The 27,720-nt window shown below is 41.7% G+C and overlaps 1 protein-coding gene across 7 annotated transcripts in view; it reads right to left on the bottom strand.

Moving 5' to 3' along the window:
- Window positions 1–27,720, bottom strand: part of LOC134224496 (E3 ubiquitin-protein ligase Iruka) — a 110,928-nt gene that overhangs the window by 69,874 nt on the left and 13,334 nt on the right. For 5 of the 7 annotated variants that reach the window (XM_062703861.1, XM_062703862.1, XM_062703860.1 and 2 more), the window contains 3 exons: window positions 19,717–20,265; window positions 19,501–19,645; window positions 18,191–18,475 (listed from right to left, as the gene is read on the bottom strand). In XM_062703861.1, the coding sequence (XP_062559845.1) occupies window positions 18,191–18,475; window positions 19,501–19,645; window positions 19,717–20,265 (979 nt within the window). Of the gene's footprint in view, window positions 1–7,970; window positions 8,066–17,793; window positions 18,476–19,500; window positions 19,646–19,716; window positions 20,266–27,720 lie in introns of those variants that run through there. The other 2 variants (XM_062703867.1, XM_062703864.1) reach the window with 2 other exon arrangements.

Genomic DNA, 27,720 nt, shown 5'->3' with positions numbered 1-27,720 from the left:
CACGTCGAAGACGAAGTACATGATAGGAAGAGGTTCAAGAGAAGACAATGTGAGCCACCCACCGCGAGTTGGCATCGGTGGTGACGAAATCGAGGTGGTAGAAGAATTTGTGTACTTGGGCTCACGGTGACTGCCGAAAATGATACCAGCAGAGAAATTCGGAGACGCATAGTGGCTGGAAATCGTACATACTTTGGACTCCGCAAGACGCTAAGATCGAATAGAGTTCGCCGCCGTACCAAACTGACAATCTACAAAACGCTCATTAGACCGGTAGTCCTCTACGGACACGAGACCTGGATGATGCTCGTGGAGGACCAACGCGCACTCGGAGTTTTCGAAAGGAAAGTGCTGCGTACCATCTACGGTGGGGTGCATATGGCGGACGGTACGTGGAATGAACCACGAGTTGGATCAGCTGTTGGGAGAACCATCCATCGTTCACACCGCGAAAATCGGACGACTGCGGTGGGCCGGGCACGTAGCCAGAATGTCGGACAATAACCCGGTGAAAATGGTTCTCGACAACGATCCGACGGGCACAAGAAGGCGAGGTGCGCAGCGGGCAAGGTGGATCGATCAGGTGGAAGATGACTTGCGGACCCTCCGTAGACTGCGTGGGTGGCGACGTGTAGCCATGGACCGAGCCGAATGGAGAAGACTCTTATATACCGCACAGGCCACTTCGGCCTTAGTCTGAATAAATAATAATAATCCTGGAGGAATGCCCGGGGAAGTACCTAGAAGAATTTCCGAAGGAATTTCTTATAGATTTACAAGTGAAATTGTGGAGCGAAATCGGAGGATTTCCGTCATAAATTTCTGAAGAAACTTCTAGCGAAATTTTGGAAGGAAATTTCGTTTGTATTATTGAAGGAACTCCCGAATGTATATAATTGCAGGAGATTTGTCTAGAAGGAAAAGGAGAAATGTCTAGAAGGAAAAATTGGAGAAGAAAATAAATCTTCAAGGAATTTCCTAATGAATTTCCTAAAAAACTAATTTAGTTAGGGGTTTCTAGGTAAGGAGAAATTACAATTACATGAGAAAGATTTTCGAACGAACGTTTTGCCCCAACCTGCCCTCTCTGGCTAAGCCCTTGTATCATTCCCATCATTGCTTTGTGAAATCATGAAGTTTGAAGTGTCGCACGACCTATTTTGAATCAATTTAGAAAATGGCCATTCCGTTGGTCCCCGGATTGTGACCGATGTGGCCGGATTGAATCCGAGTGGGTCAGGAACCCTTAAAATATCATTTCCATCATTGCTTTGTGAAATCATGAAGTTTAAGGTGTCGCACGACCTATTTTGAATCAATTTTGAATATGGCCATTCCGTTGGTTTCCGGATTGTGACCGATGTGGCCGGATTGAATCCGAGTGGGCCAGGAACCCCAAAAACATCATTCCCATCATTGCTTTGTAAAATCATGAAGTTTGAGGTGTCGCACGACCTATTTTGAATCAACTTAGAAAATTGGCCATTCCGTAGGTCCTCCGGGTTGTGGCCGGAATGGATCCGAGTGGGCCAAGAACCATAAAAATATCATTCTCATCATTGCTGTGTAAAATCAAAAAGTTTGAGGTGTCGCACGACCTATTTTGAATCAATTTAGAAAATGGCCATTCCGTTGGTCCCCGGATTGGGACCGATGTGGCCGGATTGAATCCGAGTGGGCCAGGAACCCTAAAAATATCATTCCCATCGTTGCTTTGTGAAATGATGAAGTTTGAGGTGTCGCACGACCTATTTTGAATCAATTTAGAAAATGGCCATTCCGTAGGTCCTCCGGATAGTGGCCGGAATAGATCCGAGTGGGCCAGGAACCATAAAAATGTCATTCTCATCATTGCTTTGTAAAATCATGAAGTTTGAGGTGTCGCACGACCTATTTTGAATAAATCTAGAAAATAATCATTCCGTTGGTCCCCGGATTGGGACCGGTGGCCGGATTGAATCCGAGTGGGTCAGGGACCCTAAAAATATCATTCGCATCATTGCTTTGTAAAATCATGAAGTTTGAGGTGTCGCACGACCTATTTTGAATCAATTTAGAAAATGGCCATTCCGTAGGCCCCCGGATTGTGACCGATGTGGCCAGATTGAGTCCGAGTGGGCCAGGAACCCCAAAAATATCATTCGCATCATTGCTTTGTGGAATCATGAAGTTTGAGGTGTCGCACGACCTGTTTTGACTTAAAATTGTAAATGGCCACTTATTCCGGGGGCAACTGACCCCAACGGAATCTGGAATAATTCTGGAACCGTTCTGTGGATAGCCTCGAAACTAGTATAAATCAAAAATTGGGATCCATCCGGATGGAATGCAACTTGTTGCGAAAGAATCGGTCAAGAAATGCGATTTTTACAGCAGTTTAGATTTTTGAAAGCCCTTAAAAACAGACGTTGGGGACGGAAAGGTTAAGGTGGTTATACAACAAAGCCACAAATCGGCCATCTTGGAAACCACGTGCTTTTCCTAGTGATTTTTCAAGAGCACGAATTGAGAGAACAACAACGCCCATGTTGATGAAACATCCGAAGATCGTTTGCTTACTCATGCTGAACAATCGACTTTAATTTCAGCATTGTACGACAATTATTACGCTAGATTTGAACTTTTGATAATAAGAGTAGAAAACAGTGTGGTGAATTTGAAATTCACCACATGGCTTGATTGTATAATCACCTTAAAGTCCTACCCAAGATGAATACAGTACTAGGTGCTCTAATCTTTTAAGTTTGTGGAAGAGAAGAAGGCGGGGACGATAAATTCATTTTCAGTGCAAAACGAAAACAAACCGGCTGGCTCTCCCATACTAAAAGCCAAGATGGCTGAATCGTGAATTTGGCAGATTGGAACAGCTAGTGGTCTATTCATCTTGGTCCCACCCAACACCAGGACTAGGCTAGTGCGCTTTGAGCGCTTGCGGATACTTGTAGCTTTTTATAGAAGTTCAACAGAGCCCACTATCGAACCCATCACATCCTATAGGCAAGCCCCCTGATCGCACCCTCTTAAGGTCACTCCTGACGGAATCCAAGTTTCAAAGTGCTCGCGTTTTCTGGGGCACACCACTCGATACGGAAGCAAAGCACAACTGTCATTTTTTTATTATTTCCCGCATGCTGCGACGCAGCAAAGCTAAATAAACAAAAATGACAGTTGTACGCCGCCTCCGTATCGAGTGGTGTGCCCCCGAAAACGCGAGCATGCAAAGATTGAGACTTGGATTCCGTCAGGAGTGACCTTAATCTAGCTGATGTCAGAAGAACAAAAGTGCCCAGGCTACACTATTAGCTAAGTACGCAACCCTTAGCTGGCGGTCAGTTGTCATCGAAAGACCAATACTCACGAGCTTGTGAGTTATGACCAGAGCTACCCGAGCAGACGGAAAAAGCTCAAAAATCTCAAATCTGATGTCGCCCTAGCATATTCTTGTTAAGATTTTGAGCTTTTGGAAACGAGCTTACTAGTCTAGCAACTACAAACAGGAGGACGTGGGCTAAATCCCTATTGGAAAAAAATGTGGCATAGACTATACATAAATTTTCTTAGTGAATAATCAATCTCTATCCTACCGAATTAACGAAATAACGATTTTTTTTGTAGTATCGTGGGGATGCACAGGTACTGTTGGTCTCTAGTATCAACAATAACTACACACCAAGGATGTTATCGATCATTTAGTGATTTGCGTTTGATCATTTAGTAGTTTCTTTCCATCCTTTAGATATTTATATGGTATGTTCTTACCAAAATCATGGGTAGGACAATGCTTCGACTGTCCTACCCAGGTATTTTCATGCGTAGGACATGTCCTACTTGTCCCACCCACTCCCGGCGCCACTGCAGAAATCAATAGCTCATACACAGCTCCGGCATCAAAAATCAAATGTAAACATTGTGGTTTTGACGTTCCATACTGATAAGCTATTAAAAGAAGCAGTATAAGGTTTACTTAAACGTTGTGTAATCTTCAAAAGTACAGAAGTTGCCTAAAAGCTTCGTTAGTTCATTTATAGTGCCATTACGCTATATTGTTATTGCTATAACAACAGCGAAAACGTTTTCATTGTGAATGCTACTCACCGTAATATGGGAAGTTGCTAACAAGCAACTCAATTACATACATGAGCTCTTAACCGATAAGCTTTATTGCTAATTCAGACAGAGCTGTTTTATGACTATATGAAAGCTGCATAAACGATAAAAGATGAAATATATTCGGCACAAACTGACTAGCTGATAGATATTTGGGTAATAGTCGAGTTGAAGTTCAAGGGATTATTCGCGGAGGCTTTTCTTTTATTCAGCATTGGCTGCTTTTATTCAAATATTATACATACAGCCAAAGGCTAGAAATTGAAGCTTTTAGCACCAAAATTGTTAGTTGGGAGTCGTTCAAACAAGAATTTTATCTCCCCACGTCTGATTCCAAAATGAAAACAGGAAAAATCGAATTTCATACACTTTAGGGCAAAATCCCACTGATAAAACGTTTATTTCGGCTTGAAACAAAAAGTCGCCTTCTACCTGTTAAATTTACATACATTCTGCGACGGAATTCTCTTTTAAAAAAATCTCTGATTTCGAAGCGCTAATCGACGTGAGCAATAATAAATTAGTTTTTCCACACAAAAAAATAGTGCTATGCAAATAGGAAAATTATGCCCATCGCAAATCACGCTGACCGAAAATACAACCGAGCCGAGCCCATCGGGGAATTAAGAATGACTATCGGATTACATCTAAGCAATTTTTCTGTCATTAAGATGAAGCATAAGGTAACCTTTTGCCTTTCGCGTATACTAAGTATACGTAAAGGCTATAGGATCACTCCAAAGCCGAACTGCTGCATGCATTCAAATGAACGCAAATAAGTGTGAATTGATGGAAATAACTGAATCTATCTCTCTAAAGTGCAATTTTAACCTCTCTTATATACAGGGATTGAATCCTAAAGAGAAAGAACAAGTCTCTCACATATCATCTCTGTATACATATACGATATGTAGCATACCGCGAGAGACTTATTTCGCAAGCTGTCATGATAGAGAACTGATTCGGGATGCTATACCTTATGATAAATTTCTTTTAGAAAGCTCCAAATGCGGGGAGCACTGGCTCTGATTATGCATTTCAACTTGTTCTACACAGCTATGCAGTAACCAACACGAAAGGAGCTAAAACAAAGCGAGAATCACCATTTTTCTGTGGGGCTCCCTATCCGATTCTGTTTTTTTCGCACTTGTATACAAGTTTGATACATTTGTTGTCATGGCCTGTTATGATTCGGAAGCCTCTCTTTTATCGTTGTTCGTTATCTATTGAGAGCGATTTTTGCAAAACTCTGCTTATATACTTTTCTTGTTACATTTTACAATACACGAGAAAGGCACCATTGATTATTCTGGGTTATTCTGGGTTTTTGTAAACTGTTTCTTGCAGGTCAGATGGACCCTGCTAAATCCTTGGGCACAGGCCAGTCAGAGCTTAAACTCTATTGCTCTCAGGGTCGGCTACTACTGCTTTTCAAGAGTTCTTTCACTTGGATTGGGAATAACACTATACTTTGGAATTTAAGATTATTTATTTTGCCACTTACGGAATGGTGTGTGTGTGAGTATAGGAATGGGACCAGAGCCGGCCGGCTACGTACTGCTGACATGTACCGTAGATGATTTCTGCCTGCCACGTGGATCGTTACACCTATCGCGGGTTATTTGCCCGCATAATTACAAACTGTACATGGATATTTTTCCGTGCGGTTGGCAACAGTATCCTTCACTGTTGACAACTGTAAATGAACAATCTCATATAAAGTTTTAACAGTTTTGGGTACGGTTATTTGACAAATAACAATATGTTGAATGGGTTGTTAAATTATGTCACCATAAAAAATCGGCCGTTTTCGCGTGCAAAACTTTCGCTCGACAGTATGATAAAATGTTGACATATAATGCAGGAAATATGAACGTTTAAGGGAAAGCAAGTTATATAATGGCATTTAGTGATGATGTCGAGTAGTTATGGTTTAAGTAGTTATGGAAAAATATTTGATAACCGCAACGTAAACTGTGAAGCTATATCTTACATCGTAATAATGATTCTGACCATATAACATGTTGTTTTTTATTATGCAGGTGGCAGCGTTTCCAGAAGCGTTCGTGGTTCGGATACTCGGGGGATTTCGTCACGCCACTTAAGCTTGGCTGCGGCTTCGACTCCTTGTGACCTCGGAGTGTATTAACGGGAAGCGTTCAAGGTCCCAGATGACGCCTTCAAATCGGCCACCGTATGGAGAGGTGATTATCGGGTTCACCGGATTCCGGATGCTTTCGGGGTTGTTCTTGGCCGTAGTCGTAGGACTTTGTCGCGCCTCCTGGAACTTGCTTGTACTGCGTGCGACCGCGAGGCAGGTCACTCAAGTCTGTTAGACCTCTTAATGAACCAAATTTAATTCGATAACCGTTTGGGTCCTGATTCGACCTAATCAATGCCCTTCGGAATTAGAGGTTATAGGTTCACGACAACTCACGACTTGCTACGTGGTAAAGGGCTTCTCTTTAAACTTTTCCACGACTTAAACTTGAAATTTACAGACACTTTCCAATAAGACTGCGACTTGCTCGAAGTGTGAAATGGAAAAGGAAGCAGGCTAGCAAACGTAGCAGTCCAGACCCTAGTATCCTCTCTTTTTCTATATTCCCAATTTTTTCATCCTGCTCTTCCTATTTGGTACAACTTCTCATATGGCATCCCGTTTTGCTTTTCAACAGTGCGTACAGTGTATGGTGTAATGATATGGCTTTACAAATTATGTTTTGATTTAGTGTTACTTTATTATTTACCCAATTCTTATGTGTGCATGCTATTTAGTAATTAGTTTTAGTTTATTTAAGCTTACTCAAAAACATAGATAATATATTTCTTTAGGTTGTATATACGTTATTTAATAGAAATTTTAGGATTTAATGTGTTAACGGTAACAAAACCTATGCCTCACATGTCTCGAAAACAAATACGATAGGAATCTTTATGTAGTAATATTTTAATATACCCCAACCTCGAACGAACCATTAGATATTTCTCATGTGGACCCATTCCAAATCTTTTTATTTCTGGTAAAAACAAATTGTCACACCTCGCGATAAATATTTATTCCAATAGTTTATTGTTCTATCCCACACCCAACCAGCGACTGTTAGATTTTCTAACAATTCTGTATAAGAATTTGTATAAGAACTGGGCATATGCGAAATTGTTAGATTCTTATACAAAAAGTAAGCTCATAAACAAATATTGTAAGAAAAGTTTGCAAAATAGTAACGTCTCATACAATATTTGTATCATAATCAAGCAAAACCCAGATTAATCCATCTACAGTGAGATATTGACCCTTCCTTAGTTAAGAGGAAATATTTTCAGACTCCAGTATTAAAAACGAGATAAAACTACTCAACTTCCCACGGCGATTGAGCGTTTAAAGTGACAAATTAATTGTCTACCAAAAAGCGAATCTCATGGGTTGAGAGACAACAAAACGAATTATAACGAACTGTACGTCAAGCTGCCTATTTATAAGGCGCTCGTCGGATTGCAGCTATTAAACATGGCCAGTAACATTGTCAACATTGTAACTTAGTTAGTAACTATCGTAACGCTGGTAGCAAATATGATTTCCAGAGACCTCGATATTGATTAATCCAGAACGAACTAAATCAGTCATTGATCTGAACAAAACTCAATAGCGTTCAATAATAACATATATTTTACCTTATGGATGCCTAATTTTGTAAGACTAATCTTGTTTAATACCTTAAAAATGAGTGAGATTTATATGTTAGTGAATTTCAGAATTAGCACACGTACGTACACATGCATGCAAATAAGTGGTCTATTAGTGTCTCAAAACATACTCACATTTGCTATCTAACTTCTACTAAAGAAATTTTTGAAATCCCTTTAAATTTTTACGTTTTTACTTTTCTTAGAAGATTTTTTGGTACAGGCTTCTATACGTTCCTCAATTAAAATCAATTGCTCCTTTGAAACAAATCTGAAAAAAAGGATATTTTCACATCGTATCATTTGTTATAATTATATTTTCAGTTTTTAAGAGATTTTGTATAAAATACCATACATTTTATTTCATAATTCAAGAGATTTTTGATAGACTAATACGTAACACGCCTGCGTATCGCATACAAAGTGAAATTATAGACACTTAGACAGGGTCAAAACAGAACTGAAGAGGAAACGCAAGCACTAAATGAATTGGAATTACCATCAAGATTTGGACCTAGCAACGATCAACAATGAAACTCTTGAAAATAGGAAAAAGCTTACACATGTCTACCTCTAACAACACAAATTTCAATTCAAATTCTGGACTTTGCTTGGTGTAGGACTTTCCTTCATTCACATAATCATTTTATGCATCTTCATCATAATCATCTTTCATTAATAATTGCAACTCGAGGACTAAGACGTCCCTCCCTTAAAGGGGAGCAACAGGTGTACCCAAACGCTGTATCAACTCCACAAATTGCAATCAACTGCAGTTTGTAAACGAGTCAGTCAGCTAAATCAGACACCATCATCGTACCTTCAGAAAACTACTGATAGAAGCATTTAAGTTAGTGATTGAGGCCAGGGAGGATTATTTTCGAAGTTAATAAATCAGTCTTACAGTGATCTTCAACAGCGTAACAAGTAGTTAAATTTATTCAAGCGTCCTCAGAATGTCCCACTTATATTTTAACGCCAAAGAACAGTAGTCATCATTTAAACATATCGGACGATCGACCCATCAGCCAGTTATCGACGAGGGTCATCAACGTGCTGCACCAGCACTGGAATATCCAGAATTTCATAAATACCGCCAAAAACACCGGCATGCTTGTTCCTATTATCCACGACCGTGTTTACCTCTGTTCGCATTACTTAGTAATAAAGTGTTTGTGAATTAAAATTATATCTTTTTAAATCGTCTACCGCGGTAAATCGCGTCCAAAATTGGCGTAACCGGGCGGTTTCATTGAAGAAACACTAAGAACGTTGTGTAAAAAACAGTGCAAATGTTAGGATTGGTAAATGCAACCTCAATTTTGAGACCTTTCAAAGTACGAAGAGAGCATAATCCTCTATTGACGCTTAAGACCTAGCTCGCATACCAATGCAATATACCTTTGAGTTACATAACAAGACACGAACATGGAGCAAATCAATGCACAGCTCCGAACTTTGATGCAATTGATGAACTCTTTCTCCGAGAAACACTAGGAGCAAGACGTTCCAACGAATAGAATCGCATTTAAATGCAACATCTGCCTGTAAACGTCGTAAACGTTTTTAAAATTGTGAGACTCCTTTTATTATAGGATATCCTCAGTTATGGGGTTGAGCTATGTCCGGAACGATTTGTGGTCAATTGGATCTGCTATACGAAAACTAGGGGTAAAAAAATTAATGGCAAAAAAAATCAAAAGATGATTGAGCATTTCGTAGTTGTTAGTTGCTCTTTTAATAGAATAGATGATGATAACAGTCAATGTAGGCCAAGGGGAGGAAAATTAATTTGACAATCATTGCTAACAGACAAGCGAAGGTGAATTGGAAGTCGCCTTGGAAAGCGATTAAATATTTCTTTTTACGAAGCTATTTCAAGACATAAAAGGGAAAACCGTGTTTCACTCAAACTCAATGTGTTTTGCCTAATACGCGATAGCACATTTCATCACATACTACGCACACGCCAATGGCTTGTGAAGAATTGCGCTCATTTCGTAGAAACGACGCGTTCTAAAAGTCTACGATACGTCAAGCACTAATTATTCAACCTTACTGTCTTCTTCTTATTCCTTCTAGCTATTGTATTTTTGTACCAAAACCCATCCTGGATTGCTCTTGATTTTCGAAAATCTTTACCACCTTCCAGAAGAGGTCAATACATCCCCTATCTAAGCGCTTTGTTAGGCAATGTGCACAACATGTTTCAGATTACAAATTTTACCCTTCATTAAAGTTCAACTAAATTATAATTAGTTTGAGATATAAATAGCAAGATTGAGAAAAGCAAAGAATTAATTAGTAAAGCAACCCGAACATTTGCCTAAGCAAAGTGCATTTTAGAATAAATTCGTGTGTTTGAACATGTGTATATTGGGCCAGGGTGTATAGATGTTCAGACTCGTGTTCAGATTGTTTTGTGCAAGTTCGAACATAGCAAGTAAGGTTTGATTGGACATCAGACTAAACACTGTGTCCTATCCCAAGATGTTGAGGCCCCAAGAAGTGATAATTAACCATCATAGCCAAATCACTCCCAATGCAACGATCCTATTTCCTAATAATGAAAACGGAGCGGTTGGTACGAGATGTACCCGTGTTGTGGCTTAATTGTGAGTTCAAATTATTTTCAACAACGCTGCATCTTAGGCTTGGCCGCTTTTGTTTGAACTACATTTATGATGTGCTTCAAACTGATCTTCTTAGTGATGATCAGCACGGATTTACTGTCAGTCGCACGACTTCCACCAATTTACTACGTCATTAACAATCTAACAGAACAGGCTCAAACGGATGTTATTTGTACTGATCTCTCTGCAGCTTTCTATAAGATTAATCACTCATTCATTAGTCATTGCAAAACTGAACCGATTTGGAATCAGCGGCAGTCTGCTGAACTGGTTTGATTCGTATCTTTCTGACCGTAGTTATCGGGGAATGCACGTTTAAAAGTTTTCATGTACCATCCGGTATCGTCAACAAAGCATCCACAATTATGAGATTCATCTTAAGAGTTGCAAAGAATTTCTCCGACATATAGAGTAGAGTGGGGCAAGAGTACGCACTTAGTTTTCAATCGATCATGTGGCCCTTATGATGCAAGCTTCTGCATATCAAATCAGTGTCGATGATTCATATACTCTTCCTTTATGTTACCCAGTGGAAAAAATATTGAAATTATTGAGATTCGTTTTAGTAGAACCCTTATTGCAAGACAAGTGAAAAACGCACTCTTACCCCACCGGTGGGGTAAAACTGACTCATGCTGGTTACATATGAGCTACAACAACAGATAAGGAACAAGTGTGCTAAATACTCGGAATCCGTTTTTCCTACTGAGTTACGAAAGCCGAGGTCAGCTGATCAACTTGGAGCTACTTCGCTCAAGGGTAGATGTCGACAAAGCCATTATGATCGCCGACACCCTGCAGGTGTGGTGGATGCGGACCTGTAGTTGATGTCGACTGTTTACGCTGTTTACTGTTGATGCAAACATAAGTAAAATAATCAATTCAGCATATCCGCGATCACGCCACCCGGGCGACGAACGCGGTTATGCTGAGTGAGCGAAAAGGGTCACGTACCCACCACCGCATGATTCCGCATAGTTAGGAATATAAGAATTAATAAATCAGTCTTAGACTATACTTTGACTAATCCTGAAGTGTCTTGGTTATAACTAAAAGGAGTGATTATAACCATCCCCGTGTGGGTAACCAAACTCAAAAAGGACCATTTGTCTGAGGACATAACATGGCGGTCCTGCCAGGAGCAGGCTTGAGTTGTGAAAACTTAAAGTGAAGCACTTATAGTAAAGTCCAAAATGAATGAATAATTATATTGTGTGAAAGGAACCACGGAACAGTCATCGCGCAATTCAGTAATTGATTTTTATGAACCACCGCTGATAAAATAGGCGGATACCAGACGGTTGACTGGTCAGTGCTCCGCGCAGATGGGCGAGTGAAATTGTGTTATGAACAAAATAAAAACTGAGTGAGCACAGCAACAAAACCCCGTAGCGCCAAATCAGGAGGATAAATTTGCACCAGTGCGCGGAAAGTTGCCTAGACCCAATAGTGCAGAAAAATAGTCAGTCGATAGTGCAGAGAAAAAATACATTCAAAATGGGATGGTTTTCTTCTGATGAGAACCTAGCCATCAACACCAGCAATTCCATCAACACCAAACTGCGCAATCGTTGGCGCTATGCGGAATGGCCCTACTGGCGGTGATCTACATCGTAGCAAAAGAAGCCATCCAACTACACAAACGGAGCACGGAAAGGCTGGCGGAGCGTACAGCTCGGCGTGCGACGGCGTTACCATAGGACAAGGTACAAGTCGTAATCGATCGGCAACGAAAATGTAAGTTTTATTTCTTTGTCAATTGCATAATATGTAAATGTTGTTCGTTTTGTTTCACAAATTGTATAACCCCGTTATCATTTACCTTGTTTTTACAACGCGAGATTGACTTCAAAGTAAATCAGACAACTACCACGTGAACTAAGTATAATCCCAAACACCAACCAAGTTAATGGCATCTTCCCCGACCCAAAAATCGCCAAACAATGCAAGGAGATAATTGAAAGTAATTTTAACAGAATCAAAGTTTGCTTTTCTAACATGAAACTTCCAGATATCATTTCAGGTAGAGACCAGAGAGACTTCATAAGGAAAAATCACAATTTCAATCACCGGGGCTATAACCTAACGTACGAAGAAGTTCAAAAATCAGTATGCTTTCCCCAAATGCTTGCAAAGGTAAGAGCGTAAGAGATTACATTACAAATTGCGAATCTTGTAAGTTTGCTAAGTACGAGAGGAAGCCGTTCAGAATTCCTCTTACGAGACGAATTTATAATGGACCTTTTGAGAACGTTAACATTGACGTGTTCGTAAAAGAAACTGAAAAGTTTCTCACGTTGGTGGATGCATTCTCAAAATTTGCACAGATTTACAAGATTGCCAACAAGACAACAGAGGAAATCACAAAAACTCTGATATAGTATTTCAAAATTTTCGGTTTACCAAAAATGATCACTTGTGATCAGTCAACAAGTTTTCGGAAAGTCGAATAATTAACTTTATATAAAGGCCTTGCTATGATTACGGCCATCTAAAGCACAATCAAATTAAAACCAAGGGAAGTTATCTTTGGCACTTGCGCTTCCCTCGAACCGAATTAATCTAGCCAAGCAATTAACAATACAAAACGCTAAAGACTCACTGACAACACAAGTGGAAGTACACCAAGTCAGATTGGATCTTAACCCTGTAAGTTAAATTAAAAATGGAAGTACACCAAGTCAAATTGGATCTCAGCCCTATAAGTCAAATTAACACAAGGCAGTCATTCATCGAAGAACAAAACTGTCACCAAAGTATCAGCACAAATTGTGCGACAATTGAGAGACCCAAACCATAACATCCAGAGGAAATCGATCAGCAGAAATCATGCGATAAGTACGATCGCACCACCCAGAGCACGGTCAGTAAACTCATCATTCTACCAGCGCACTTAAGGTCACTCCTGACAGAATCCAAGTTTCAAAGTGCTCGCGTTTTCGGGGGCACACCACTCGATACGGAGGCGGCGGACAACTGTCATTTTTGTTGATTCAGCTTTGCTGCGTCGCAACATGCGTGAAAAAATAAAAATGACAGTTGTGCGTTGCTTCCGTATCGAGTACACGTGCCCCCGAAAACGCGAGCACTTTGAAACTTGGATTCTGTCAGGAGTGACCTTAACCAACGTACACCCAACCGGCGGATGTTAGATTTTCCAACAATTCTGTATAAGAATCTACCAACACCTGTATAAGAACTGGGCATATGCGAAATTGCTAGATTCTTATACAAATATTGTATAAGAATCTAACAATTTTGTAAGCTTTTCTTACATTTTTTGTAAAAGAATCTAACAATTTCGCATATGCCCAGTTCTTATAAAGGTTTTGGTGGCTTATTATACAGAATTGTTAGAAAATCTAACAACCGCCGGTTGGGTGTAGCAACAATTTGACCCAATAATCGCCGTCGTCATCCTCATCGTGTGGAAGTGGCGGCGCAACGTGAACCGCCTAAAAGTTACTTGAAACCGCAGCGATACGACAGAACCTAAACGGCTAGGCGGGCGTCATCCGACACCGCCAAATCAGAAATTTTGATGCACCCGACTTCCAGAGGGACCCTCACGGATAGTGCGCCCGGCACCAACATTGTGAAATGAATAATCAAACTCTGTATCTTAATTAAATAAAAACAGTCAGTCTCGAATCCGAACCGTTCGCGTTATGTAGTTTTTTTTATCATAGCCATGAAGAGAGTTATTTACTGGCGGATAGTCTCACTTGTGTTTAATTAAATTCAACAAGCAAAGAACCACAATGCGAAAATACAGTTGATAAATGAACAAAACTTTTAAAAACATGAATAGACAAAGACTTCTAGTTAAGAGAAAGGCGAAACCCACTCCCAGCGATAACAGATATAGACTGATAGATACCATCTACGAGTCGGACAAAACTGTAACTGATAAATCTGGAGTTAAGACGCATAAAAAACATATCAAACGGAACTTTACGGATAACCATGACTAAATACACTAAAACTACTTTCTCATTACAGACTATGCCTTTGGACGACGACGATTTACTCAAGAATACTTATACACGACTTAGACAGAAACCCCGTCGCCATCATTACTTTAGGACCAGCCCGAACTAGTTATTATCATTTCAGGATCGTTCACCGTATAAATTTCGATCAAATGAAGGATACAGTAGATTCATTAACTTTCCAAACTAGAGAGCATGATAGAGTTATTATGTTAGAGAAGTCAGAAGATTTTCTTACCCCCCTAATTCAATTGAGGATAAATTAATTAGTAAAAACATATAGGAAATTGACACCATCAACTAGGATAAAACCACAGACAAACAGATGTAACACTTCTCATTTCAACATCGTTCACGTGTTTAACGGTTGATTTGAAATTCATTTGTGTTACGCGATTTTGCCAAGAGAGGCACTAGTGTTCAATCGCTTTGACATTTGATTAGTGTGCTGAATGTTTTATGTGTTGATGACGATGATGATGATGATTCATTTAGAAGTATGCGTTAGGAGCAAACGTCAAATCGGAAATAATCTTGGTCGACTGTGTTTTTCGTGATTCTGATAATAGATGGGAGTAGTGTTTTCTGAAAAAGGCATGACGATAATTTTTTGGGCAATTTATATGAAGAGTTACGTCTGTTTGTCTGTGATAAAACGATGGAATCAATTAGGACAACTCTGGAAATATGTTTCGGGAAGCCCAGATTCAGAAGATCTTAGGATTATCAACGCAACCAACAATAAATTAATAAATCTAAACGAAAAACAGATTAGAATTAATCACACGTTTGAAGATATTTTATCATCGGAAAACAAAAGAGAGTTCGAGTCAGTAGCTTTGCTTTGCAGTTTAGATGAGTTTACCCAGCAGCTAGAAAATTTAGAAGAATGCTATAGTTTTGGCACAACACGGCATCCCCAGCAGTAAAATCACCAAAGAAATGACAAGAATACAGCACCTAATGGAAGCAAATGGTCTCTTAGTAGGAGCTTTAGACATTGCCAGCGCTTATATTATGTCGTTAAAAGAATCAATTGCTTATATCTTGAAAATTCCTAGAATCAAGGAGGCGGAATACAACCTCAATTACATCGAACCAGTAATTACCAACAATTCCTGTATCCATATATCAACTAACCTTTACTTGCAAGGAAAAACTTCATTCTCACCATGTATGATGAACCGTAATTTTTATATCTGTTCAAGCTCACAGGTAGAGCCGATTACAAGTTGCATTCAACAGCTTATGAGAGGAGAACCAGCAGAATATCCCATGGAATGGACATACACAAACAACATCATCAAAAGAATCTATGATTCAAATATAGTAATTAATGATCCGGAAGTCACCCTGATCTCGAACTGCTAACATAAAAGAAAACTAAAAGGATCATTTCTGCTACAGTTTTCCAACTGTACAATCTTCATCAACGACGAGATGTACTCCAACATCGACAAGCAAATTCGTTTGGCCTCATTCTTACCAACAACCGGGTTGAAGGTAAATTCTACAGTGTTAATCAACAAAATTCCTACAGATCATTTACAGACACTACATCTGGAACAACGAGAGCATATAGACAACATCAATCTGAAGACAGACTGCATTCATTTCTTAAGTTATTGGAATGGTCATCGGTTCCCAAACATTCCTCATCTTCATTGGGACCGCCGTGCATTGGCTCAAGAAAGCAATAGCAATTATTCAAAAAACCGGAAGTCATCAGACACCAGACGACGTGACAGAGCTCCTCGAGGACGAATATCCGAAAATAACCATTGTTCCACAGGAGTAGCGAAGGAGTAAGAAAGCCGAGGACGGCTTTCCACCATGGGGGAGGCCGTTAAGAAATTGCAGTATGTACCGTATGCCACGTTGCGCGTCAGTCGGTAGTCATCCGATCGGATGCGCATCGTCAGCAGGTTTAGATTATAAAATAGGTACCGCCACGCGGCTCACTCTCTTTCTTCCGTCAACAGTGTAGTGTGAAGTTTAGGCTTAAATATAGTGAAAAGTGAATATAGAAAACTTTTTAAAAAGTGCATCATACATCCGAAATTCCTGATGCTGAAAGAATGGAAATATGTCTGAAATATGCTATTTTAATCAATTATGCCAAACGGCGCACCCTCGAGATGACAGGCCTGCCGTTAGAGCCACATCCATAATAAATTATAACACTCAATATTTCTATATATCAGACAATCCATTGACGAAGTGAATCAAGTGGATCAGAACATTATAAATACCGCCATGCCATCAACACCGACATGCTTGTTTAGTTTCCTTTTCTCAACGTCCGTATTTACCTCTGTTCGCGGTGATTAGTAATAAAGTGTTATATTGTACCGTGCATAAAAAACATCTACTCCATCGCTTAATTTTATTCGCTTACAGGAATAATCGCCAGATAGTCACCTAAGAAAAAAAATATCTCCAGGAAAAAGCTACTTTGATAGTTTTAAAAGTTTGTTCGCCACGTGGTGGATTGTGGTGGTGAATACTATGATAGCACGTGCGATTTGTTAAGCCTAATTTAATCAGAACCCTCGCAGAATGTTAACAACGTAAGCGGCACGTATGAAAATGACAAATTTTCTTATCAAAACCCGTTCGCTAGTTTCGTATAGGGGACTTACAAACTAAAAATTTTACTTCTTCCGGTTCCACAATTTTTAGCGACGGCCTATAATTAGCTTCGAATCAACATCTTTTCCAAGAGGTGAGCCAGCCTAGGGCTGAAAACCTCTCAAATAAAGACAAAAAAACATCTTTTCCGGTTTACTTTGATGATCCCATCCAACAGCTTCCTAAAAAAAATATATTTTTCGTTTCAATATTTCTCTTAAATTTCCATAACTCGACGATCCCTTCAATATCGACTTATGGAGGGTTGACTGGAGTTGTGACTTGTGATGATCAAATCTCAATGCAAGTGTTCAAATAGTTGTCAGTTGACCCAACTAAAAAGCAGATCTCATTTGTTTGTAGCCAAGCTACTAATACCCTTGGTCTAGCTCATCGCCAGATCGTAATCAGGTCGTCCTGGTCACATTTTTTTTTCATATTGCGTTTCAATGATGACAGCGGTCCTCCTATGTCTATTGATGATAATGACACCGCGCTTGACACAGGCTCAGTTGTAGCCAAGCTAAAAAGCAGTGACAAGCAACAGAGTAATAACTTTTGGAACGTGTAAAAGAGGACTACTTACGCGAAAGGTGAAAACTAGCTTTCTAATCTTTCCGTACCTAAAAGTTTGATAATAATCGTAATTATGACCAACCGGCTTGCAAGTGAAATCGAAAATGAAGCTGAAATAAGACTGCTTATAGTTATAGCCTTCCTTCATCCAACTTGAAAAATAGCACTTTGAATTGCAATGGTTTTAATACATTTGCGTTATGGTACAAATACCACAATCATGTTATAAGTGTAGTTTGAAAATTAGAAAAATAATATCAAATTCCTTTGTTAGATACATCTTGGTAGTTAGTGCTAGGGTGGTTCACATGAACAAAACAAAATATCGTAAATTCACTTGGAAATCTGAAATTACAATTAAAAAATGTTCCCTTTTCTAGCGCTTGGAGCTTCCTTAATATTATATCCGACGAAAACCGAAAAAGCGGCGCATCTTAACAGTTTTTTTTTTGGTAAAAAGCATCGCAATCGTGTTCTACACCTCCTACCCTACCAAGGTGGCCATTTTATGAAACCATTAATCAAACTCGTAATCGATGTTACCATCGTCGTCACGATACCTACTGTTGTTGGTTCCGGATGTGCCGGAACTACTACTGCCGGGTGCCGACGATGTGTTGGGGGCGGAGGTGGATGCTGCGGACGACGACGAGCTGGCGTTGCTCTCTCGCGACGTTGTCATGCTGGACCTGGGGTTTCCCGTGCTGGCACCGGCACCGGTGCTGAAGGAAAACATCGGCTGGCCGAGATCGACTAGTAGACTAGATGATGATGATGGTCCTCCCTCGTCGACCGAGGATGATGAGGAGTGACTCGCTGCTCCCGGGAATCCTTCCGAATGGAGCGATCCTGCAAAGCCCAAAGATAAAAAAAACGCCACGACGGTTGTTAATCCATTGGGATCCAATGTTTGGAATTTGTGCATTTGGTAACATTAGTCAATAAAAAATTTCAGATATATCTTGAATCCTGGACGCACAGTTTATTTTTATACTGCGCTTTTTAGTGACCCATTTTTAAGGTGAAAAAATGTTTGGAAAGCTTTCCACATTCAGTAATAAAACTGAAAAAGAAACTAATTTGGTACACTAATGATTGGGCATCTTATTGACCATTTCTTGAGTTCCGTAGCACCCCGAGTAACTTTTCATTCTTTTGCATCATCTGATTAACAATTGCCCAACATTCCCGATTGAGCGAAACTAAAAGCATTTGATGGACAGAAGTTCTTTTCGAATTACTTACACCGTGTCCAATATATTGGTTTTCATACAGATTAGAACTTCGATTATTTCACATCATTTCATTGGTGATTGTTTTTATTAAAATAACGCTTTTATCCTTTTTTACCAGCTTCAAACATTTTTCAAAACATTCAAAAGCGGCGCGTATGTAGAATTAAGGTGTTGAACTGAGCCAAAAATAGACACTTTATGCTCGTTTTTTTCTCGACATCATGTATGACCACAAAAAACAATCAAAGACGTTTGTATCTGGTGGATTGGGTGCCCATTCAGAAATTTTTCAATAAATTCAGTGTATGAAAAGCCGCTTCGACCATCTGAAACCTTTCCGTAGATTTGTCTAAGCTTGGCCTAACGACATTCTGTAAAACTTGACTTCTATTTTGTAATAGAAAACGTTAATCTTAACGCCATTCTTGATAAAAACAAACAATAGCTTGCCGCACTTGCAAATAACTTCACCACTAGGACGACAGATAAAGTGTGTGAGAATAATCTGGACACGGTGTAACTGAAACTCACTCTACCACTGTAGTTTCTTTCGACTGTATTATACACATCGAAATTTTAATCATTGTAATTAACGAATATTATAGAAAATTAGAAAATTTTACTAGAAAAATTACTCACGTAACGTGTTGGCAACGGCATTCGCTGCAGCTGCTAGGCCACGCTGTTCGTCTGGTTGCTGCTCTGGTGCCAGACTCTTCCGACATATCGGACACGTACCATGCAACTCCAGCCATGGAATGATACACGACTCATGATAAACGTGCTGCAAAACAAATACGATCATTATAAGGTAACTGTAATGCCCAATGTGGTGGTTTAGGCTTCGATACGCACAGCACAGGACAATTTCCGTACGACTTCATCGATCTGGAAATCTTCCCAACAGACCGAGCACTGGAGCTTCGTGTCCACCTGCTCGGCACTAATTGTGACTTTCGGAATCTCTGCAATTTTTTCCTTCTCCAGTGGCGGTGGCCCCGTGTTATCCATTTGGTTGAGCAATTGGGTCACGATCGTATCCAACCCCTCCCTGCCCCACGCGTAGTCAGCTGGATTGCCCATGAAGAACATGGGAGTCCCACCGGCTCCTCCGTTGGCACCGTCTGCCACCGAAATCAATATCTCCCGCAGGATGTTGTCCAGGTTGCTAATATTTTGCATACCGCGGCGTCTGTTGCGTTGTCTCCCAAGGCCTCTCATAATAGTGCGACCGCCTCCTCCTCCACCGCCGACAGAAGCGCCCAGTGCTACGGGCGTATCCGCACCATCGTCCCCCAGTGAGCCAGCTCCGTCGGAATCGGAACCACGTGGTCCACTTGCAGTAGATAGCAAAAGAGGAGGCAGGATACTGTTGCTGAAGATCTCGCTCACCAGTCTTATTGCCTGCATGAAACAAATATTTTATATTAAGAGTTCTTTGTTAGAGTCTTCAAGAAGTTTCCGGAGATTTTATTCAAAATATAAGTATTTTTAAAGGAGTTTTATGAGGGATTTTTTGAAGGATTAAAGTGCCCATGATCGCATATTTGTAACATTTGCATTTTCTCAAACTCAATCATTTCCTGCTTACCATAGATAAGCAAGATAGTAAAGCCTTTTTTACTATTGTGGCAGGCTTGCCAAAAACTCCTCGCCGAGTAGAAAATGAGCAAGAGCAAGAGTTTTTTTTGAGGAGCAGAAATAAGCATCAAAACTCACAATATTGTTTTTTTTTCTTCCTAAACAATGGAGGGGGAATCTGCTCAACAGACATCCTGGGTTCAATGATGTTAACGATCATTCAGTAATTTGCGTTCGATCATTTAGTAGTTTATCAATAACACATTCCAGAAGCTGAATTTCTAAATATGTTGTATGGTGGACTTCTAGTGCGAAGGTTTTTCTACAACTTTGCCTAATGGTTCGTTATTAAAATTCATCTAAGAACGGAGTTAGAGCGCTAGTTGCAGTAACTTAAACTAAATGATTGGAGTTTTGTTATCATTTAGTCTAAGTTACTGAAACTATAGCTATAACTCCGTTACTAGTGGAATTCAAACAACGAACTATTAGGCAGAATTGTAGAAAAACCTTCGCACTAGAAGTCCACCATACAACATATTTTGGAGTTCAGCTTCTGGAATATGTTATTGACAAACTACTAAATGATCGAACGCAAATTACTAAATGATCGTTAACATCCTTGCCTGGGTTGACCAGGAAGTGCGGGGTTAGGGATCACCGTGGGAGGGAGGACTACATCCCCGACCCGCTAAACCGTTTCCATTGCCGCCAAGCCCATAGTCCCTTCGGTACAACCAGAAAGTAATGCTTCAAAGGGGGGCCAGTGCACAACGCACCCTCGAGGTTAGCTGCGTGTCCTTGCAGCACCGAACATCGTAACTCGCTTTTTTAGAAGAACACCATGGTATCGTGCCAGCGCGTTGCCGGCTTTCCATGTGGCCTTACCACGCCCTATGTTCTCGGAAGGTGGGAAGGGTCGACTTCGCGCCTGCTTCCCTCTGCACGACTGGTATCAAGAATGATGATGCCGCGTGCACCCCAAATTGACCTTTCTGCGATAGGGCCTATTCGCCAGCACACAGAGGGACTTGCCGACGCGAGGCCTACGCCTGCCCCAGCCTTGACGAGGACCCCTTTCCGTCCTCGGGCTCGGAACCCGCCCGGTTGACCGACGCCGCGCAAGCGACGATACCATGTTGTTCTTCGCGCGGCCACTTGTTCGATAAAAGGATCGAGTTCGACCACAGAGCATGACCACCGGTATGACCCATGAAGCCGACTCCGATCCCTTGGACCACCTCTTATTTGCGCCTGAACTAGCCATCCTTGAGTCCACGCGCCACCTTCTGTGTAGCTCCGAGACGATTTGGGCGATAGCCGATAAAACGGCGTTCCAGCCAACTTCATCTTTACACATCCTCCGAACTAGGTTGTCCGGGGTAGTGTCCAGACCACATGTGGCAAGCATGTGGTCACGCATTGCGCGAAAACGTGAGCACACGAACAACACGTGTTCCGCCGTTTCCTCTAAACCTGCGCACACCAAACACTCGGGCGAGGCCGAGCAAGCCATCTGCGTTACCTGCACTTTGATTTTGCAGCACGCTTGAACGCCGTCCACATCTAACCCCCCATGGGGTGCTTGCTGTTCACAGCTTTGCTGGAACAAATCAAATAATTGGGAGGGTTCGTGCAGCATTGTGCCTTATGTCCCTCCAATCCGCAGCGTCGGCAGAGATTGCTTCTGTCAGGGCCTTTGCAGTCCCATTGCTTGTGCCCCGGTTCCAGGCACTTGAAGCAAACTTCGGGTTGCTCGTATATGCGCACAGGGCATACCGACCATCCCACCTTGACGCTCCCTAACTTGACTACCTTGGAGGCGTCCGCTGCAGATAGCCGAACCAATGCTACCTGCGTCCCTGCCGGACCTTTCCGTAGCCGAACGGCCGACTGTAGCCGCAGTGCCGTGACGAGCTCTTCGACTTCAGTGATCTCGTCCAGGTCTTTAACCCTTAGATTCACCTCCGTCGTGAGTGCCCTCACCTTGACCGTCTCGCCTATGACCTCCTCCGCCAACTTCTCGTAGGCGGCGCCCTTTTGCGAGACGCCCCGCTTCAGCTCGAGTATCATCTCGCCCATCCGGGTACGTCTTATTCGACGTACGTCGGCGCCGAGTTCACCGAGCTTGACGTCACTCCTCATCGCCTTCAAAACATCCGAGTACTTAGCCTCGTCCGCCGTGATGACTAGGGCATCGCCCCTGGAGCGATTGGCGCCTACCCTAGAATTCTTGCTACCCTCATTCGCCTGGGCCTTCCTTTCGGCCCTTGACGTCTTCGGTTTCCTCTTGTTCTTGACCAGGGTCCAGGAGGCGTCATCCCCCTCTATTTCCCTGGTCTGGAGCGGCTGAGAACTTTCAGCCTGCCGTAACCCCTTACCACCGTCTTTCCTGAGTGGACGGACCTTTCCAGGTCCTTCCTCCCCCGGTTTAGGAGGTACCTGACAACATTGGCACTCACAACATTGTGCATCATTAAAACCGAGCTTGTGCGTCGCAAAACAAGAGCGAGTCTATCTGTTCATCTTTTTCTTGTGGTGCGTCACTCACTTACACCCACACTCAAAACAGCCTCCAAGATTTTTTTACATACAAAGCGTCGCTCCGGAGGCTCAATGAATGCTCTTTCGCCCGACGCCTCACTCACATGTGTTTTTATTTTGCTTTTCCTCACTCTGCGTTTTTGTACCTGTGATTTTTTACGCTTCCACTCAACTGTGAGGATGCGAAGGCAGCATTTTGCTGATGATTATTTTATTTGACTCTATTGAGATTCTCACGTCCGAATGTGTGAGTGCCGATAAAAGGAAAACAAACACTCCTAGATGGTGCAACTCAGCGAAGCTTGGGTTAAAATGAGTATATTTCCATATATTTTTTGACTCCTTTGCAATCATTGTGATGACCCAGTCAATTTTGAGGTTGGTTATGAGCAGAAGGAAAACAAACATGTATTTACACATGCCGAATTGCACATTAGTGTGCGAGCGCTAAACGTCACTCATCTCTATCGAGGGTGAGGAGTTTTGTCAAGCCTGTGTGGGATTAGATGCAGTAAATTGAATATTCTGAACGATTCACAGGCTTTCCACAAATGAACAAAAATGCGAGTGTTACAAATATGCGATCGTGGGCAGTAAATGGCAAAAGGAGTTTTAAAAAAATGTGCTCCACTTTTGACAATTTTGCCAAAGCTCTTTTTTAAAACGGTTTGGTATTCTTAGTTTCTCACACAAGTGACATGTGACTTAAAATTAGGATTGGCCACTTGGTCCCGGAGTTATTCCGGATTGTACTGGGATACTTTTTTTACCGATGGGTATTGCCGAACGAATCCTTAGTCTATGCTGTCAAAATTACCTAATACTGTGATTGGTCAACTCGGGGATGTATATCGGACATGTTCTGTCCGTAATGGAACTTTTTCTAACCTGTCTAGGGATTATTCGCCCTTCCGGAACCGGCTATAAGAGATCTATGTCCCGTGATGGAAAGGATATTCCAAATATTACTTGCGACACATCATAATGTCATAATTTTTCGTTCAGAAGCTCGAAAGTGACCTCCTGGATTGATATGGCCACATTGACTCACGCAAACAAGTTTTGAATTCCCGTGCAAAATTGATGACGGGAAATTCCAAAAGGATCCCTGATTCGCCAGCCAGACCATCACCACCTCGGCATGATCTGCCTAGGATCCGACGTATAACACGCGTCAATACCGAAGCTCCATCACTGCTAGAGATTCAAACAGCCATACAAAGCATGAAATCGAATAAAGCCCCAGGGGTCGATCGAGATGCTCAAAGCTGACCCCATGACAACCGCTCAACTACTGCATCGTTTATTTCGTAATATCTGGGACACCGCAACTTTCCCGGTCGACTGGATGCAAGGTATATTAGTGAAAGTGCCCAAAAAGGGTGACCTGACTGTATGCGATAACTGGCGAGGCATTATGTTGCTGTGTACCGTTCTCAAAGTTCTGTGCAAAATTATCCTAGCCCGGATTCAGGAGAAGATCGATGCGACTCTCCGGCGACAGCAAGCCAGACGGAAGATCCTGTGTGGACCATATTGTCACGCTCCGCATCATTCTGGAGCAGGTCAACGAATTCCAAGAGTCCCTTTACTTGGTATTCATTGACTACGAAAAAGCATTCGACCGTCTCAATCACGAGAATATGTGGGGCGCCCTCAGACGCAAGGGGGTTCCTGAGCAAATCATCTGCCTCATCGAAGCACAGTACGAGGCCTTTTCGTGTAGAGTGCTGCACAATGGGGTCCTGTCCGACCCTATCCGGGTCGTAGCTGGTGTGAGGCAAGGATGTATTCTATCACCGTTACTGTTCCTCATCGTAATCGATGAGATTCTGGTAGGTGCGATTGACCGTGAACCAAACCGCGGGCTGTTATGTCAGCCTATAACCATGGAGCACCTAAACGACTTCGAATTGGCTGATGACGTTGCAGTCCTCGCGCAACGGCGCTCTGATATTCAGAGTAAGCTCAACGACCTTGCCGAGCGCTCCTCCTCGGCAGGTTTAGTCATCAACGTCAACAAAACCAAATCGTTGGATGTAAACACGGTGACTCCTTCCAGTTTCACAGTAGCCGGGCAACCAGTGGAGAATGTTGAAAGCTTCCAATATCTTGGTAGCCAAATGGCGTCAGACGGCGGTACCAAGATCGACATAGGCGCACGGATCAAGAAAGCAAGGGCTGCCTTTGCGAGTTTAAGAAATATCTGGAAAAACGCATCAAAATACGAATTTTCAACTCTAACGTGAAATCTGTGCTGCTATACGCTAGCGAAACATGGTGTGTATCAGTGGAGAACACTCAACGGCTGCAGGTGTTCATTAACAGATGCCTGCGGTATATAATTTGGGCCTGGTGGCCTCACAATTGGATCTCAAACAACGAGCTCCATCGTCGTTGTCACCAGAGGCCGATAGCAACAGAAATTCGGGATCGGAAGTGGGGCTGGGTCGGCCACACTCTACGTAGGGGCGGAAACGAAATCTGTAAACAAGCATTAGACTGGAACCCAGCGGGACATCGCAGCAGAGGCAGACCCAGAGGCTCATGGCGGCGAAGCCTCAATAAAGAAATAAAAGAAGTCGACCGAAATCTAACCTGGCAACAGGTTAAAGCGATAGCCGGGCAATGGAGATCTTTTAAGTCGGCCCTTTGCACCACCGGAGGTGTACAGGATCCATAAGTAAGTAAGTCACGAAATCATGTAAGATTTTGAACGATAATACAGCCTTTATCTTTCGATGAATTTTTGAGATTTATATATCAATCGACTCGAAAACTCTCCAGCAATTTGTCAATTTCATTGAATCTTTTGATTATTCACCATAAGCTATTAGAAATTTCAATTCTTGTCCTACCCAGAAAAGATATCAGAATCAACCAATTCCGTACGTGCATTCCCAACACGGACATCAGAATGATATAAGTCACGGGCCTTTTGACCCACCGTTTCATTTTCTCTGAGTATAATTAGACCTGTGTTTCACTCCCGCGCGTCATTTCGGTTCGAGGATCCACAGAGAGCGGACAGAACGATGGTAGTGAAGGCGGTGTTTGTTGCATCTGTAGCGGCTCAACGGCAAACAGACTATCGTCGGCGTCATCGGCACTCCAGTGAAAATTTCTCGCATGGTTCGGGATCTGGATTTGTTGCAGTTTATTGAGAAGGAAGAAGAATATAACCTCAATTCTCCAAGAGAAAAGGTTGAGCAGAATACATTTTCATCAAGGACAAATCATCATCGCTTGGCCATAGCGGAAATTGATTTCGGCAGCAGAATTACAAGCGCGCGTCGGACTGTTGAGTGATTGCTGTTAGTGATTCGGAAGGCGCATTATTTATATTATTCGGTTCTTCTCAGGACCCAACATTCTAAAAGGGAAGTTTGAGAAAAAAGTTGGTTCAAAGTGAAAATTAATTGCTTGGCAATCGCAGAAAGTTTCCGTCCGTAGCACGCGTCGAAGGGAGATGCTGCCGCATGTATGACATAAGTATCAGTAATGTGAAATTTTATTTCAAGATACTGATTTGGTTTTGTTGCTATTAGTGTTCAGGAAGGCGCTTTATGCAGAGATGAACTTCACCGCGCTGCTGCCGCAAACGCCAGCGGAATAAAGGCCGATGCCCACGTAGCGTCATTTCAACGCAGAGTGCACGTGGCGTCAAAAAGACGCAGGTGTGCACCGGGAAAAAGCGGTAACGCAGCGTCACCACGCCGATGCACACCAGCGTTATTTTAACGCTGCGTGCACGTGGCGTTGAAAAACCGCTTAGTGGGCATCGGGCCTAAGCCACACATAGTCCGAATGCTGCGAACGAAATGCTGCAATAAATTCGAACAATGAATGAAGTTTAAATCGGTAATTATCCTCTTCCAGCGATTATTGTGGCCCTGAAAAGAGCCTTTTGGTTTATTAGACAGTTAATTCGCTTCATTTTCTCAGCGGCACCAAGCTAAATGTAACTCGAATGCTGTTGCCCCGTGATAAAACCGATCTGTATAGGTAGACGTACTTTGATTTCCTCCACCAGCGCCTCCGCTTGCTGTTCTCCAAAACTGTTGCTACCTCCTTCCGCTTTTCCTGCTTACGACCACTCACTTCGCAAGAACTGCACGTGTCTGATCGCATAAATAATATCCTTACGTTGACCAACGGCATGAAGGTTTGATTGTAAAATTAATGAATTTTAATTTTCCTCTGTACATTATTAAACTGATCCAAAATTATTTATCAGATCGCTCACTGCAGGTAAACTATCAGAATTCTAAATCTGATAGATTACCTGAAGGAGCTGGTGTTCCACAAGGCAGCATACTGGGGCCCATATTGTTTAACATTTTTACTTCTGACTTACCTGATTTACCACCAGAGTGTCAAAAATCTTTGTTTGCAGATGACATGGGTCTTTCAGCCAAAGGGCGAAGGCTTCGTGTCATTTGTAGGAGATTGCAAAAAAGTTTGGATATTTTCTCCACTTACCGTGGAGGCACCATATTTGACGCAGTTAAGAAAATTTGGAAAAGAAGCATTATTTTAAAAAAAATACAAAATGGATTCGCTGAATATTCTGCATAACGAGCTTTCTACTATTATAGAATGTGTACAAATAATGAAACTTCGAAATATAAGTTCATTTCTTAGATTTTTTTTATCTGTGTGGTACTTGAGGTGCCCAAATTGACGTACTAATTTTACCATGTTCCTTATTTGACGCAAAGTTGTTCCTAATTT

This window comes from Armigeres subalbatus, chromosome 3 (assembly GCF_024139115.2).
Source record: "Armigeres subalbatus isolate Guangzhou_Male chromosome 3, GZ_Asu_2, whole genome shotgun sequence".
Taxonomy (NCBI): Eukaryota; Metazoa; Arthropoda; class Insecta; order Diptera; family Culicidae; genus Armigeres; species Armigeres subalbatus.
The sequence above is the reverse complement of the archived record's forward strand: the minus strand, read 5'-3'. Positions and strand labels throughout refer to the sequence as shown.